The sequence below is a fragment of the Atractosteus spatula genome, chromosome 5, assembly GCF_055471065.1.
Source record: "Atractosteus spatula isolate fAtrSpa1 chromosome 5, fAtrSpa1.hap1, whole genome shotgun sequence".
Classification (NCBI taxonomy): Eukaryota; Metazoa; Chordata; class Actinopteri; order Semionotiformes; family Lepisosteidae; genus Atractosteus; species Atractosteus spatula.
The window spans coordinates 27,723,736-27,739,431 of NC_142710.1; the positions used below are offsets into that span (position 1 = coordinate 27,723,736).

Consider the following 15,696-nt stretch of genomic DNA (forward strand, 5'->3'; position numbering starts at 1 on the left):
AAAGAAAGTAGTGCCCAACACTGCAAAACACAGGTGCTCATTGTTGCATTTCTAGAGAGATGCAGGTCTATGAATGCATCTTGGCCAAGAAAACTGATAATTGAGAAAGCCTGGCCCGTGCAGGGATGCGTAGGGATAGACTTTCTTTTCTTTATATTACAAGCTGACAATTATCAGGTGGGTAAGCACAGTGACTGTCATTTCTCAGAGGGGGGACAAGAATGACAAGCCACAGTGGGGCAGCACGGGCTCTGATTCCTCAGCGAGAGAGCAGAGCCTGGCAGAAAGCATGCATGGCATAAAGGAGAGGCAGAGCACACAGTACCAACAGACACCCAGCGAAGTGACAGCCTGCTTCTGTAGCCAAAGACACTGACCTTTGCACAGTATATTGGAAAGGGCTAGACCTGACCACCAAGTCTCTTACTTTCCATTTTCCCCCAATAATAAACTAATGTTTGGTGCTAGAAATTTGCAGACTACTAGCAAATAACAACAAAATAATATTTTTAAAGACCCATTCTAGATATCTTTTCTAAAATTTGTATTTATAGAGATGGCACTTTACTTGCTTTGGAAAGAGCTTGGTTATATTTTTTTATTCATTTCATGAATAATTAAAGATGACCATAATTACACATTAGTGCGTACTTAGCTGTATTGAAAAGTGCCTTGATCTACGGAAAGGTCATTTTCTTTGGCTGATTAAAAGCAGTTGTCACTCGCTTCAAAAATCAGCATTGTCAAAGTCATAATAATTGAGGAACAGGAAAATACCATAGGAAGACAGAAATATATACCTGGAAGAACTGTCAACCATGCAGTGTGATAGGAGATCCCAATAGAATTACCCGCCAAGCATGTATACTCCCCAGCATCCTCAAAAGTTACATTTGGTAAAGAGAGAACCTCGATCTCTTTGTCCGTGGTGTTAACACCTGCGGTCTGGGAAAGAAATGGGGAGAGGGAGGAAGAGAGGAAACACAAGCACAGAAATGGTGAGACACTCTGGGTGGAGAGGAGTGTCGCCCTTGAGGGCCTCAGTTGCCCCAGGAAGAGAGATGGAGGTTATGGGAGTGGAGAGAAAAGGCTCCCACATGACCCCTCTACACACGTCTTGTGCTTCCACAACGCAAACACTGAACAGCCCCAATACCCGGCACCCGGCTCTTGGAGGGAGAAGACGTAAAAAAAAAGATGTTGTTGCCACCCTTCACCAAGCTCGTAATCCAGAGCAGACTTCCACATGCATACAAATCAAAACACATGGAAAAACCCCTTTGAGCAACCAAGGCCCGCGGATCGTCTCAACCACGATACCAACACTACACAATGAGGAGGGGGAGAGAGACAGAGTGGCACTGACGACAGGAAGATAGAGTGTAATAGAAGTTGAGGACAGAAACAAGAAGAGAAAGAAGCACTTGGTACCAGGGCAGCTGTATAGAGATATACTGGAACAAACACTGAGCCACAGAGAACAAGAGAACAGACAGAAAGAGAAACCAGCGGGTGGCCGCAAACACTTGTAGAAATGGGGAGGCCAGCAGAAACAGAGCTCAGGATATCGAAGTCTTCTCTTGCAGTGTACTATAAGTTTGAAGGTGCATAATACACTTTTGAAAAGCAATGGTGATAATTCAACTACAATGCCAGTAAATTGTAGACATTTGCATTGATCTCAGTCTGTTTAGAATGAGATAAATGAAATAAATTACTATGGCTTTTTAACATTTAAAATGTTTTAAATGATCTGTCTGATGACATCTTAAGAGCTTTGTTTTCCTCAAAAGTTGATGTTGCTCTTTGTATCTGGGGCTGTTTTCTTTAAATGCCTCTAGTTTGTGGGATGCCGTGCTTCATAACCTTATGAATTAACTGCAAACATCTATCTCTGGCTTTTTCTTACTTATATTGCTGTTCCTTCCATATTCATATCACCAATATTACTTCTGTTGATTTTGATTTCCTCAGTGTGTTATTTTCTGTAAATCTCTAATTTCACTTTGATACAACAAACCTCACAGGCAACGGAAGAAAGAAAGGAGGAATACCTATAAATACAAGAAATGCAAGGTCAGAGAGGCAGTAGACCCGCTGGTAGGGTTGAGAGAAGTGGGGTGGTGACTTGCAGGGCTTTTCCATGGCTGCTGACACAACCCAGCGCACCCAGAGGTTGAGGCAGTGTTCATTTAGTCTGCATTTGTTTAATTTTAGTCCTACTCTCAGTCAAACTGAGCAAAGTTTTGTGGAACTTTAGAACAGGCACAGCTTGTGTGATCCTACTGCAGCCAATTTGTTTTCACTGCAGAAACAGTGAAGACTGTATTCAGTGTGACTATATTTTCACTATCTAGTCCACTTCAACTGCTTACTGACCAGGAAGTTAATCTCACTTTGGATTGAGGTTGAATTGGATTTAGTAGTGTGTCCAAACCAGTATACAGTGCTCACAACCACCAAAAGCAACTTTTTCACTGAACTGACCAAGATTATGACTATAACTCAAACACATGCAGATTAAAACGAACCCTGGTCTGAGGAGAGTGAGGAGATCCACATGGCCCAAGGAACAGCCCGGGACACGGCCCGGACTCACCACACCCCATTGAAACTGGTAGCCATTGACACGGCCAGGAGCACCATGCCAGTGGCGCTGCTCTTTACCTGAGAGGACCGTCAGCCAGCCGGACTGGTTAACCTCTCCAATATAATTGGAGACTTTACAAATATACTCCCCCGCATCCTCCTCTGTCACATTGCGCAATGTCAGCACTTCCACATCAGAACTATTTATTCCTGAACGCTAGAATGGAAGAATCAATGACAAAGGACAACAGTGGATTACAATCTGCCTCAGCTAGGCCAGTAAATGACATAAAATACATTTGGGAGCCCATCTGTAACAGAAGGCAGTGTGACATTAAACTGATCCTTTCTCAAAAGCTGTAGTGGAGCAGAGCACATTCAGAAACTTTCCTTGGTTTGTCAAAATATAAAGCTCAAATTAACAAAAGCCTCAGACGGGTTGATTTTTTTCAAGCTCAAGATTTGGGATAAATGTGCTAGTGGCAGACAGACATGTCCTTTGTGTTGCAAGATTTTGAAATTAAGTTAATCTTAAAATTACTACAGTATGGTAAGAAATACCATAAGGCATTTGCATACTCATAAAGTAAGAAGCCTCCTTAATGTATGTAAGAATCCTTTTAGGGAAGTTTAAGCCATGTTTAAGCCATTCAGGCTCCTCACCACAATTCAGTAAAAGAGATGGTGCAGATGTGTCACCTGGTGCAACATCTCTGACACATGCTGACCAACCTGTCACACCACAGACAAAACAAATCGGCCCGCTCACACGGCAACATTTCAGAGCATCAAACTTTTCTCTCTGTGCTCTCCTGTTTTCAGAAAATAAGTAAAATTCTGCTCCAGAATGAAAAGCTTCAAAAACAACTTTGTTAATGCCATTCAAACAAAACTCGCTCTGCTTCAATGCAATCCATTCTGAAACTCCTGGAAGAGACAGGCTCAAGTCCCCTGTGCCATACCTTCAGCACGCGGACATAGGGCTGGCCATCCGGTCCATTGCGGCTGCCGTTCTTTTCGATGTGCTGTAGCCACTGGATGTGTGGCTGCGCATCGCTGTACACCTTGCAGACGAAGCGGGCGTCTTCACCAACGCGCACTGTTGTGTTGGCAGGCAGGCCAGCCTGCAGGATAGGCCGGTGAGGAGAACGCTCTGCGACACAAAGGGGAAGGAAACAGGTGAAATACGGCCAAATGAAACCCAAGTGTGTGGGTTACAAACCTCATTAAGAAAACCCTAAGGGTCAGCCTCATCTCTGTAGGGAAGCGGACCTGAAATATTATAGTAAAGAGACTCCCAATTCTGGAACCCTGAGTCCAAAATCCAGCAGCTTTTAATGTCTGTTGAAACCTCCAACAGCTCAACAGATCCAGTTAAATCTGAAAATGGTTTAGGCATTAAGAAAACATAGAAACCTAACATACGCTGTACTATTGGATTTGGGCACCCCTGTGAAAGGCAAAATGAAAATGTATTGAGGAACTCCAATGACCTGTTTTCCCAGAGAAATGACCTGTTGGATTAGGCACTGGGCCCCTGTTTCACCCACTGTCCTCCAGTCTGCAGGCTGTCCTAAATGAGGGCTGGGTCTCCTCTTGGTTATTTGACAAAATAACTGGTGGATACATTCATTTTATCTGGCGTAATTCAGAAAATTACACAGCCTGTGTGAGAAAGTGATAGGTCACTTCCCTGGGGACTTTAAACAGCACAGGCAGCTGACATTTCTGCTAACAAAGCAACTGCCTGTATCTTGTGTTTACTATTTTTAATAAAAGCGTCATAAATAACTGAAAACATTAGGAAACCAACATTTGGAGTGCTTTACGTTTATTATTTGGAGTATCACAAATATTTTCCAATAAAAAGGGATTATAAGCATTTTGTTTACCAGACAATAAAACCTCCTATTTTCATCCTTGTAAATCTCCACTTGTCTCTGCAGTCTTCACACAATAGATTAAACAGAATTTTTAAAGGGAAAAAAATATATAAAATATGATTTTATAAGTAAGAAAATATAAATTTAGATGATGTTTGAGACTGGCACGGTATAACCTAAAAAAATAAAACTATGTCTCTTTTATCATATCACACTAGGTTTATTTGAAAAAAAAAAAACACTTTTAAGTCTCATTTCAAAAAGGCGCTAATCTTTCAAAGCTCCAGCCAAACTTCAGCTCTTCCCATTGGGTTTACGCGGTGTTGGTTTATTACAACACAACCCTTTCAGGGTTAACAGACATTTGGGTAAACTACTTCAAGGAACACTTATTAAGCTGCATTCTTTCACAAGCAAACATTTCGACTTAAAATCCAAACAACAGTGCCTTTCAACAATGCTCTCTTTCACACACTGTAATAGGGCTGGCTGCCCACAGGCCTCCTTTGGGAAGGCTGCAGTAACGTCACTCTGGCTGGCCGCACTGCAGGGGAGAGTCCTGCCTTCTCTGAAGGGGGAGAAAGGTGCATCCGCCCTGATCGTCTGTGGCTCTGTGCCTGTGAGGGTTGGCCTGCTCTGCGATCCCGGTCAGATATCTCATGTTCTGCTGCCCTTGTCGTCCGGGTTCCACAGCGTGACCCGGCAGTACTCATTATCTCTCAATCTGAAGCCCAGATCAGAGAGGTGTACCATAAAATCAAAGGGGAACGACCTGTCAAACATGTACAGTATACTCCAATGCAAAAATATGCTCCACATTCTGAATGTGGCAAAAACAACCCATCTGATTTCCCAAAACTATTTTAAAGTGAAACAGATTCATGCATTTTCTTTTTTCCCCATGCTATGCTCTCTTGCAAGATATAAACCTTTTCAATGATTTTCAGGGAGTCCAAAACAAAATTATTTTCTTGGCAGAAAAAGTTTTAACAGAACATAGCACTGTAGTTTTGAGATTGTGCACTTGAGAGATTGAAAGTCAATGCTTCTCTACAGTGCCCGGAACATAGAGTCACCATGGCTGACTCTCCTACAATCGACGCTTGGGGGTTCCTCTGCAAACATATCTAATCTGGGCATAACAGGACAGCTACATCAGTACACCACACACAAAGTGTTTGCATCTAGTTTCAGCTGGGCGTTGCAGTTCATCTGTCAGAAATTTGTACTTTTATGACTAAGTTCTCACGCTTTGGACTGCAGAAGAACAACAAACCATGCAAAACGAAATACTCAATTCAAGAAAACACAGTGACATAAAACCGGTGAAATAAAAGAACTACAAATTAAAATACTGTGATGAACATAAACAATACATTCACCATCAACCAACATTATAGCATTCAAGTATTCAAGATTGTAATTGTGTTTATGCATTTTGGAAACCTGAGACCAGACTGAATTGCAGACAATGCATAACCAGAGCGCACTTCACTTCAAACGAAAGCTATCAGATTCTTTTCGAAGCCCGCATGTGGAACCAGAGTTTATAAAGTGATAAAAACACACAGGATGGCAGTGTAACTGAGTACCTTGTTGAGTTAGCTAGCCCTCATGAAGCACAGCATCTCTTTGAGATACAAAGACAAATCCGAGCTCCTATCCTCTCATGTCAACTTTCATTTCAATAGGTAGGACTGAGCAGTCAAGCAACAAAGAGGAGGGCACTACATGATAAAAATAATTTCATGAAGCCTTAAATATACATATCTTTATATTTATCACATATATATATTATCATCAGCATTATACAGCAGTAATGGATACATAGCATATGAAATAGTTTATTTAGATATTAAGAAGGATTTCAATTAAGTTTATTAAAGATTGAAAAGGGAATGATATAATCAACACATCATTTCAATGGTGACTGCTCTTCATAATTTATATTAGTGATCTAGATTCTGGTAGAGTTACTAAACTTGTCAATTTCACAATGATACCAAATTAGGACAATTAACAAACACTGTAAAAGCTGTAAAGCAAAAAATGGCGGATGATATTTAATGTAGACATGTGCAAAGTGTTACTTGCAGGCAGCAGAAAAGCAATTGATATGACATGGGGAAATGAGCTAGAAAAAGACTTAAAGAATTTATGCTGACACCTCATTTACTTCTTCTACACAATGTGGGGAAGCAATAAAAAATGCAAAATGGATTTTCATGTGCAAAACAGAATTTAAATCAAAGGATGTTACAATCAACAGTATTATCCCCTTGTAGCCATATCACAGAATGTAAGTCTGGGCTTGTTCAGTACTGGGATAGAAGATCCCTATGGAAAACCAGGTTATTCTTGGTGGTGATGGTGGACCAGTAGGTGACACTCTTCTCCCTAGACCAGAATTTACAATTTAATTCCCCATTATGGTGACCAGAATGCTCTGCTGTAAGAGGCCTCATCACCTGGATGAGACATTAAACCGAGGTCCTAACTGTGTAGTCATTAAACCTCCTCTTCTTCAAACAAGGAGGGGTTCATAAGAGCTAAGACCTTTGTGTCCTGGCTAAATTTCACAGTCAGCTTTTGCACTCCTGACATGCTTCACATTTTTCACCTTTTCACTTTTTTTTGCAGGTGTAGAATGGTAGCCACACGTTACCCAGGTGGGTGCTGCACTTCAGTAGTGGACAAGGTTGGTCTTTTCGTATGTATAATGCTGTGAGATCCTTTGGAAAGAAAAGTGCTTTCTTTGAGAAATGGCTGGGTGAGATCATCTATCCTCATGCCCTAGCTTTAGGGATAAGTTAGCTAATAAAAAGAAAATGGACTACTTGCGCATACTGGCCTCCTCTCATTTCAAGACCTCATATTCTTTTCATCGTTTCTTTCCATTGTCTACACTGCTGAACCACCCCGAGTTTCTTCCACAGACTTCTGTTTTTGCTACCAAGATCCACTTTCCTCCTATTAAACCTCATGCTTTAATCTTCTGGATTTTCTTCTTGGTGATTTTTTGTCTCATGTGATTTGTCTGGAAGCCCTAATAACTTTGGGATTATTCACACCACAACATTTTACAGTAGGTAAAATTCTTGAAGCAGTTGTCTGAAATGAGTACTATTGATTTGGATCATCGGAACATTTGAGATCGTACCTGATAAAGATATGGGCTGGTAGATGCTTTTGAATCAGAACAAGGAAACAAACTCCTTTTATCCAGCTTGCCACAGTAGTCTATGTTGATGGTTCAGAGTGGAAAGGTGGGCTTGGGGGCATTGTGCTTACTCTGTGATGTGAGGTTGTAACTGGGTCATACAGCAGTTGACAGTGGGGCAGAGGGAAGAGAATCAGAAGAATCAGAGTAGATGGAGATTACAATGCAGGCTCTGCTCATTTATGTCATAAAGCTCCTACCAATGAGTACAAGTTCTTCATCGCCTTGGCTTCTGTCACACAGTCATCAAAATTCAAAAGCTGAAAAGTTTGATATGCTTACCCATCTCAAAGCAGAGTTTATTATCTATATTTCAGTTTCCAAACATAATTTCAGTTTCCAGTCTCACCACAGACAAAATATGTTTGGAAACTACATGCTATTTTTGATTCCTTCCTTGCAGCTGGAAGCTTTAGGCAAGTTAATATTAGTTAACTTATTTCTTGTCATGTATGCCACATAATAAAACAACTACTTGGTCACTAATCTGCACAGCTGCACATCTGCAGCAGCTTAAACATTTACTTATTTAGAACCTACATGTTGGCTGAATTATAAACCACTCAAATACACTGGCAGTCTTCCTTACAGGCACTGATGGTTGTCTGCTCTCAATAACAGGATATGAGCAAAAATCAAATTTTCTGACAAACTAAAATGGACACTCTGTAGTCACTTACTTTATTGCTTTTCTATTTAAAATATCTAAAATAGTCTGAGTTTCAAACAAAGCTTTAGCTAATCCCAGACAGCAGAACTGAATGAGCAAGTGGTTATAAACCGTCTGAGTAAACAGAAACCGATGGCTTTTCCACAACCAGCTCCAGACACAGGCGCCCGTCTAAACAGTCTCCCCTCCAGCTTTCATCACACAGGCTTAGCCTAGTGTGCATTTCCATGGTGTGGATCGAAAACAAGACTAAATTGAGTTTGTGGTCTGACGTCAGTACAAGAAAAGGATCTTATTTTTGCATTCTTTGCTTTGTTTCAGGTTGGAACTTGGCAACCCCACTCAGGCACAGCTGGGACTGGGGCTCCTCTGTAGGATATGGGATACACTGCTTAAAAAAGGGAACTGGACAAACCTGCAATCGGCAGGAGCTCCCAACGCACAGTTCTGCACGAACCCACACTCTCTCCTGCGTTCACTGAACTCTTTAGGATTCAAATAAAAGAAGCCATGTTTTGATCTACACTTTCTGTGTAACCCTTTTATTATACTTGTAATTGCCACAGGGAAAAGAAGCCCAGATCTATGCAGAATTATTGTTGCAGATTAGCTGCAGACGTTTTCTACTTTCATTATGAAAGCTGTGACATTACTCACTGAGCAGTTGTACATTCTGTGGCTTTAAACACAAACAGACAAAAGACCTTTGGCACTAATGCTGACCTCTCAAGCTAAAAATGTCAGACTTTCCCCCTGATTGAATTCCTGGCCATCACAACAGATTGCCTGTCACTTGGGAGCAGACCTAGGGGTCTGTGTGGCATTTTCTTAATTGTTCCTTTTGACTCTCCACAAAAGCTGCCAAAAAGCAATCCAATGCCAGGTGTACAAACTCGCCCTCAGATTTGTCAACAGCTCCAATAAAAGCTCCCTTATTCTCTAAGCTCTCAGTCCCTGGACAAGCCAGCATGCAGATTCCTGCCTGCTCCCCACCTGCTTCATCCCAGGCCTTTGTCCAGGCCTCATTCCTCTGGACTTTCTGTGTAGCTTGCAGCACCTTCTCGCACACAAACAGCCTGGCTCAGCTCAGTGCTGCTCTGGAAGATTGTGTCCCTTATGAAGAAGTATTCTATTTCTCACCTCATTTTTAAAACTTTGTGAAATCTGTTTTTTTTTAACGAGTGAGAAAATGATCTCAACTTGAGGAGGATAAAGCCTAAGTACTATACAGTATGCGCTAGCTGGAATAATGACTTAGGTTTATAAAGTAGAAAGTTTCAGTTTTCAAAAACATGCAGCTGATGAAAGAGTGGAGGCTTGCATGATTTATGAGAGCAGTAAATAAGCTCCCCCACTACAAAGTCACAGTGTTAACATACACTTGGAGTAACCCATGTTTCTTCCTCATTAGCAGCGTTATTGTTTGTCCCCACTGCAATCCACTGGCGTAATCTCAAATATCCACTCCACTACCGTCCTCTTCATCTGCTCACTGTGCCCCAGGAGGAACACGGGCTGGGGCTACTGAACCAACAAGGCCAGAAACATTATGCCTACTGCCTCCCCAGAGTCCACAGCATATTACAGTTTCGGACTTTTGTTTGTATTTCTTCAACAGTTTGTTGTTCTGGAAGAGAATGACAGCTCTCTCAGCTCTACCGGAGCTTCCCCCCTACTCTTCAGAAAACGAATAACTCAAAAACCTCTCACGACACAAAATACAGCAAAAAGATGATAATTAAACAATTTTAATTTCCAATAAACTTCCTCACAGTAACACAGGAGAACATGCTCATATCTCAAAACAGAACAGTGCTTCGTGTTTGCACAAGAGCTGAGCAAAGGTTACAAACCAATATTCAAAATACTGCAGAAGACTGATTTTACTGGTGAAATGTGTATGTATGTGCTACAGTTGAATTCACATTCCCGAAGCAGAGTCTTTCTGCTTCGAGCTGCATGACTCCAGGCTGATTGATCTGTGTTTGTGTTTTCCTCCCCTTCTTCCTGTTTGTCCTGTTTTGTCCTGAGCTGCCTCCTCAACCCACTGCCTCCCTGACCTCCGGGCCACACATTCTAGCAGTCACAGCACACATGGACAGCTCTGCCTGACACCCAGCCGGCAGGTATCCGTTCACACGGAATACCAATGACGTTCATCTTTTACGAGAAAATGAGCTATGTGTCGAATATGCTGTGAGTGCCAATGCAGAAACTGAAGGCCCACAGACTCTCAGACTGGCCCCCCATTCACCACCACCATTCCCATCTTCCCCTCTATTTCCTTACATCGCTAAGCTTCTGTGCTCCAATCGCACACCTGTCTGCCTCTGGCGACAGCGAAGATGGAAGGATTCCCGAGTGACTTGACGTCCACACTTGGGAGAGCACTAAGGTCAGCTCTTCACACTGCACTGCCTCTCGGCACCACCACCCATGGAAAGTGCTGCTTTCAGAATCCTCACAGGTAGAGCCTTTCAAAAAATATTTCTTGTTTTTTTTTTACCTTTCTTAAAAAAATGCAACAAATGCAGCAAGACGAAAAGAATGATTTAAATATACTGCCAAGACACTGCAAGCACTGAGCCATATGTGGCCAGTAGGAGCGTAGAACTGTGAAAAAGTAGGTGCAACTTACCAACTACATCAAGCGTGTAGGTATGGTTGATGGAGCCGTACTGGTTCTCCACCACGCAGGTGTAGTTTCCTTTATCTGAGGGAACCACGCTCTCCATGATGAGGGTCCAGTGCTGGTGTCGGACCTGTAGGAAAAAAAAACACCAGGACTTAACTCCCTTCTCTAAAATACCTCAGTGTGGAAGATGCCATATTCATGATAGCAGTTCAAGCCATTTTGGATTTGATTTGATATCTGTTTAAGTGGATTTCACATTAAATTCGAACAATGAAAGTTAAAAATATCAGCAGTGCTGTTTTGTTCCAAGTTAGGGTTTTTTTTCCCCAAGCAAGAAGTTTTACTTTCTCTTAATGGAAAATCAACTGGGAACTGTACTCTGAGCCTCCATATGGCAGAGGACTCCAGGAGGTTGGGCATCCCATTTGCCTGATATCCCAATGCTCTCAATATGTGGGCGGTTCCATCAGGCTCGTTATGTGTGTGAAGTGTGAAGACAGATAGATCCCAAATTATCACGCATGAGCTGCAAAGGTCCCACTGGACTGAGCAGCCCCACCGAAGCCCCTTTTAAGAAGCACCAGAGCCTGCAGTATACCAGGCAGAGCCTGACAGGTTCCAATTCAGACTGCCGTAATTATATGCCTTGCTCTTGTGTGCAAATGAATTACTGGAAAAGCTGGAGCTCATTTAAATAATTTTAAAAAACTAAACAGTTCTAAATAGCTGGATCTGTCTAATGCAAACATCCTGCACAAAAAAATACTTACAAACCCCTACAAACATGAGACACGTTGCGAACAAGAGGCCAATCTGACCAAGTTGCTCATTTGGTGGGTAGCCACTGTTCAATTCCAGGAACTCTTACGCTGTTTCGTAGAAGTATGACCATTAACTCAGAAGGCCTCTGCCCAGAGATTTAAAACTAAAAGCACCTGAACAGAAATTGCTTCAGACAACAATATTGTACCTATTTAGACAACCTGATTATGCACTATTACATTGTTACTTTTGCAATGGTCAGTTTTAATAGCAAGACACAGCCCAGCAAAACCTCAATACATGTAGCATTCCCCTGTTCTACTGTATGGAAAAGGCCAGGTGGTGAATGTGACAACAGCTCTCTGGCACAACCTCTCAGTCCAACCTAAGAGCCTGATGACAGAGATTCTCCACTCCGGCCAGCCCGGTGTTCCAGAGAGAATTCTTCTCTTCCCGAGAGACACGCTCAGTTACTTGGGTCACAGCATAGAGAGTTGCACCTGCTGAAATAACCCTGCAGCCTAGAGCCAAACAGAGCAGCTGTGAACCCTGCAGACTGTACCTTGACCCTCAATACTGGCCACGCAAGATGGGAAGGTGGACTCCTCGGTGTTTAGGGCAGGGAGCACACCTACATTTAGGGAGACAAGTCCAGATCCTTGAGGGCTACAGGGTCTTCACAGGCTTCATTCCAATTTAACCTCTCAGCTAATTTAAATAACCCAGACGTTAATCATTTTTCAATTTATAATAGGTGGCATTTTAAAAGAAGCAAGGATTTTAAAGAAAAGCATCCACTTAAACATTTCAGGCCTAAAAAGAAGAGTTAATTCTTTCCAGTTAATGTAATAATGAGACCAATGAAATAAGTGAGGTTGTGGAGGAATGAAGGCCCTGCAGGCCTCCAGGAAGTAAGCACAATACCATTGCTACATCCCTGACAGGCAGGGGCACCTACAGAAATAATCTGGGGGGCTTGTGAGGTTTGACAGTTTTTGTAATGTTCAACAAAAAATTCAAGACACTTTACAACCTTCATTGTACAGTCATTCCATCTTTTAAAACAACCTTTTCCTTTCATATTCTTCGTGACATTTGAATTAAAAAAAAACAATTACACAATATTTAAAGAAATGTCAGTTACCTCTTCAAATAATGTTAAGCCCTTCCAAATTCTATGCTGAACTAAATGAAAACCTTTATTAATAAAAATGAGGCAAAGCCTTATCTATGACTCTATGTTCAAGTATTTAAAAAACAGATAAAACATTCTTAAGTGCTTTACTCTGTGAGGTTTTGTCTTTTTTTAAAGTCCATAATGCCAGGTTTGTTTACACATACCTATACCTCTGAAAGGCACATTTTTTTGAGAAATGTGCAAATACAACTTTGGCCAAGTATAGAGAATGGGAACAAAGGCTCGATCTTTCGTTAACCTTTAACTATGTTTAAAAGTTCAGTGGGTTTATGAATGCCTTTGGCCCTTCTAGGATGGGGTTAGGAAAATATCAGACCACCAATCAACTCCTTTGCTGGTCTTTAATTAAATTAAAATTAATTTAATTTCAAACTAATAAATCAATAAGCAAATGCGATGCTATAACTCTGTAATAAATGTGATCTCTTCTGCCCAAGAGGTTTGTGTTGCAGTTGTGGACAAGGCTTAGGAGGTAGTATTGTACTGACAGACCTGAACATGGTACAACAAAGGAAAAACAGAATTCCTCCAGCCGCTAACTGCTCACCATGTGGTTTTCCAAACAAAGTGTTGTATTCACACAGACAGGTCAGCATTAAGTTTACACCTTTATGCTCTTAAGAAAACAATACCATTAGGATGTGAAGGATCAAATTATTTAGAGAATGCTAGTTTCTGAGTACTTCCTCATATTTTTCCTAAATATTTTTTTTTGTTATGTAACATTAGGAGATTGACCCTGGCTGTCCACAGTGAGAGTGACTGCACTGTAGGAGAAAGCCACTGACAACCGATTTCTCCCTCCATAGATCTGTCAACTAAACCGGATGACAGGATCTGTTTGGAAAGCAGGCTCTAAGGAAAGCTGTCGATCCAAGTGTCCTGCGCACACTGCTCTGTTAATGCATTATCCTGTATAACGATGAATGCATTGAGGATACTCTGGGATAAGAGACCAAAACTGGATTTTCTCTTTGCACCCAGTGTTTTATACTAAGACACAGAAAACACTAAAAGAGTGTTTGAATACGTTTCACTATGTGTGAAATGTGAATGAGACATTCTACTTTAATTAAGTTAAAAACCAGGCAAATTCTAACAAGACTGAGGCTGTATTGACTGGCCCTCACCTTCAACTCTGAAAATATCTCAACCATACTTTGATGGTCCTGGAAACTGTGCAAGTACTCCAGTGAGAAATCTTGAGGTCATTTTTCCACCTAGGCCCTGCACTTTATTTTCATGTTCATGGAGTTGTGAAAGTGTCTTTTTTAATTTTTGTATCATTGCATGAATCTGTAAAGATCTCTTCCAGTGTGATTCAGAAAAGGCTAATGCCTACTTTGGTCTTTTACAATCTAAATTATTGCAAAGCAGTGGTAGCCGGTGTATTTGAACAAAAAGAAAGCCAGCAGCCATATCACCCTGCAACTCACAACTGGCAACCCACTGAAGCTAAGCAAGTGTGAGCCTGGTCAGTACCTGGATGGGAGGCCTCCTGGGAAAAACTAAGGTTGCTGCTGGAAGAGGTGTTAGTGGGGCCAGCAGGGGGCGCTCACCCTGTGGTCCACGTGGGTCCTAATGCCCCAGTATAGTGATGGGGACACTATACCGTAAAACAGGCGCTGTCCTTCGGATGAGACGTAAAACCGAGGTCCTGACTCTCTGTGGTTATTAAAAATCCCAGGGCGTTTCTTGAAAAGAGTAGGGGTGTAACCCCGGCGTCCTGGCCAAATTTCCCATTGGCCCTTACCAATCATGGCCTCCTAATAATCCCCATCTATGAATTGGCTTCATTACTCTCTCTGCTCTCCTCCCCACTAATAGCTGATGTGTGGTGAGCGTTCTGGCGCACTATGGCTACTGTCGCATCATCCAGGTGGGGCTGCACATTGGTGGTGGTGGAGGGGAGACCCCATTACCTGTAAAGCGCTTTGAGTGGAGGGTCCAGAAACACTTGATTGTTACACTGGCTCAATTTGACAATAAGATTCAAGATATTGCTTGCTCACATTTAAGAACTAGAATGGTTTGTCTCCTTACTACATGAGTGAGCTGTTAACCCACTATATACCTACAGTATATGTAATTTGTACTCTTCGGACTTTAATCTTCTTTCAGTTCCCAATAGAAGCCTCCTGTAAGTCTGTTCTGTTCCTTCAAGACTGTGAAATGATCTTCAAGCCCATGTCAGATCTTGCAAATCAGTTGGTGCTTTTAAATTCTATCTTAAAATTCCTTTTTATTTCTATGCACTGTTTTAATTTGCATCTACCTGTCTTTTTTGTTTCATTCTACAGTGCCTGGAGATGATGCAACACGAAAGGCACCATATAAAAATGAAATGATTGCTGTTTTTGCTATAAAAGGCAGCAAAGCATTTTTGGGAAGTGATTTTGAGTGCACAAGTTGCACCTCATGTACAGTACCTTCAAGATGTATTCATACCTCCAATGATATAGGAACAAAACAGTAAAATACAGAAAGATTTGCAGATTGGATCATGTGTTTTGTGTAAAAAAACAGTCATATTTTGCATAATGCAATTAAAAATATTAAGGTCACATTTTTTCATAACTCAAGGTATTACTTTATAATCCAACAAAAACAAATCTCCAACAACATTCTGCTCTTTGGAATGCAATCGAAATCTTCTGAACTACATGCAGACCTCTAACAGTTTGTTTTCCTGGGGTTTAAAAGGAGGTAACATACAGAAAGTATTCAGAACTAGCATGC

At 41.5% G+C, this 15,696-nt stretch overlaps 1 protein-coding gene across 8 annotated transcripts in view; it reads right to left on the bottom strand.

Annotated features, from left to right (window-relative positions):
* Positions 1–15,696, bottom strand: part of fgfr2 (fibroblast growth factor receptor 2) — a 54,792-nt gene that overhangs the window by 17,849 nt on the left and 21,247 nt on the right. For 5 of the 8 annotated variants that reach the window (XM_088917675.1, XM_088917681.1, XM_088917679.1 and 2 more), the window contains 3 exons: positions 11,001–11,124; positions 3,552–3,742; positions 801–945 (listed from right to left, as the gene is read on the bottom strand). In XM_088917675.1, coding sequence (XP_088773801.1) covers positions 801–945; positions 3,552–3,742; positions 11,001–11,124 — 460 coding nt within the window. Of the gene's footprint in view, positions 1–800; positions 946–2,667; positions 2,807–3,551; positions 3,743–11,000; positions 11,125–15,696 lie in introns of all 8 variants that reach the window. The other 3 variants (XM_088917676.1, XM_088917682.1, XM_088917680.1) reach the window with 1 other exon arrangement.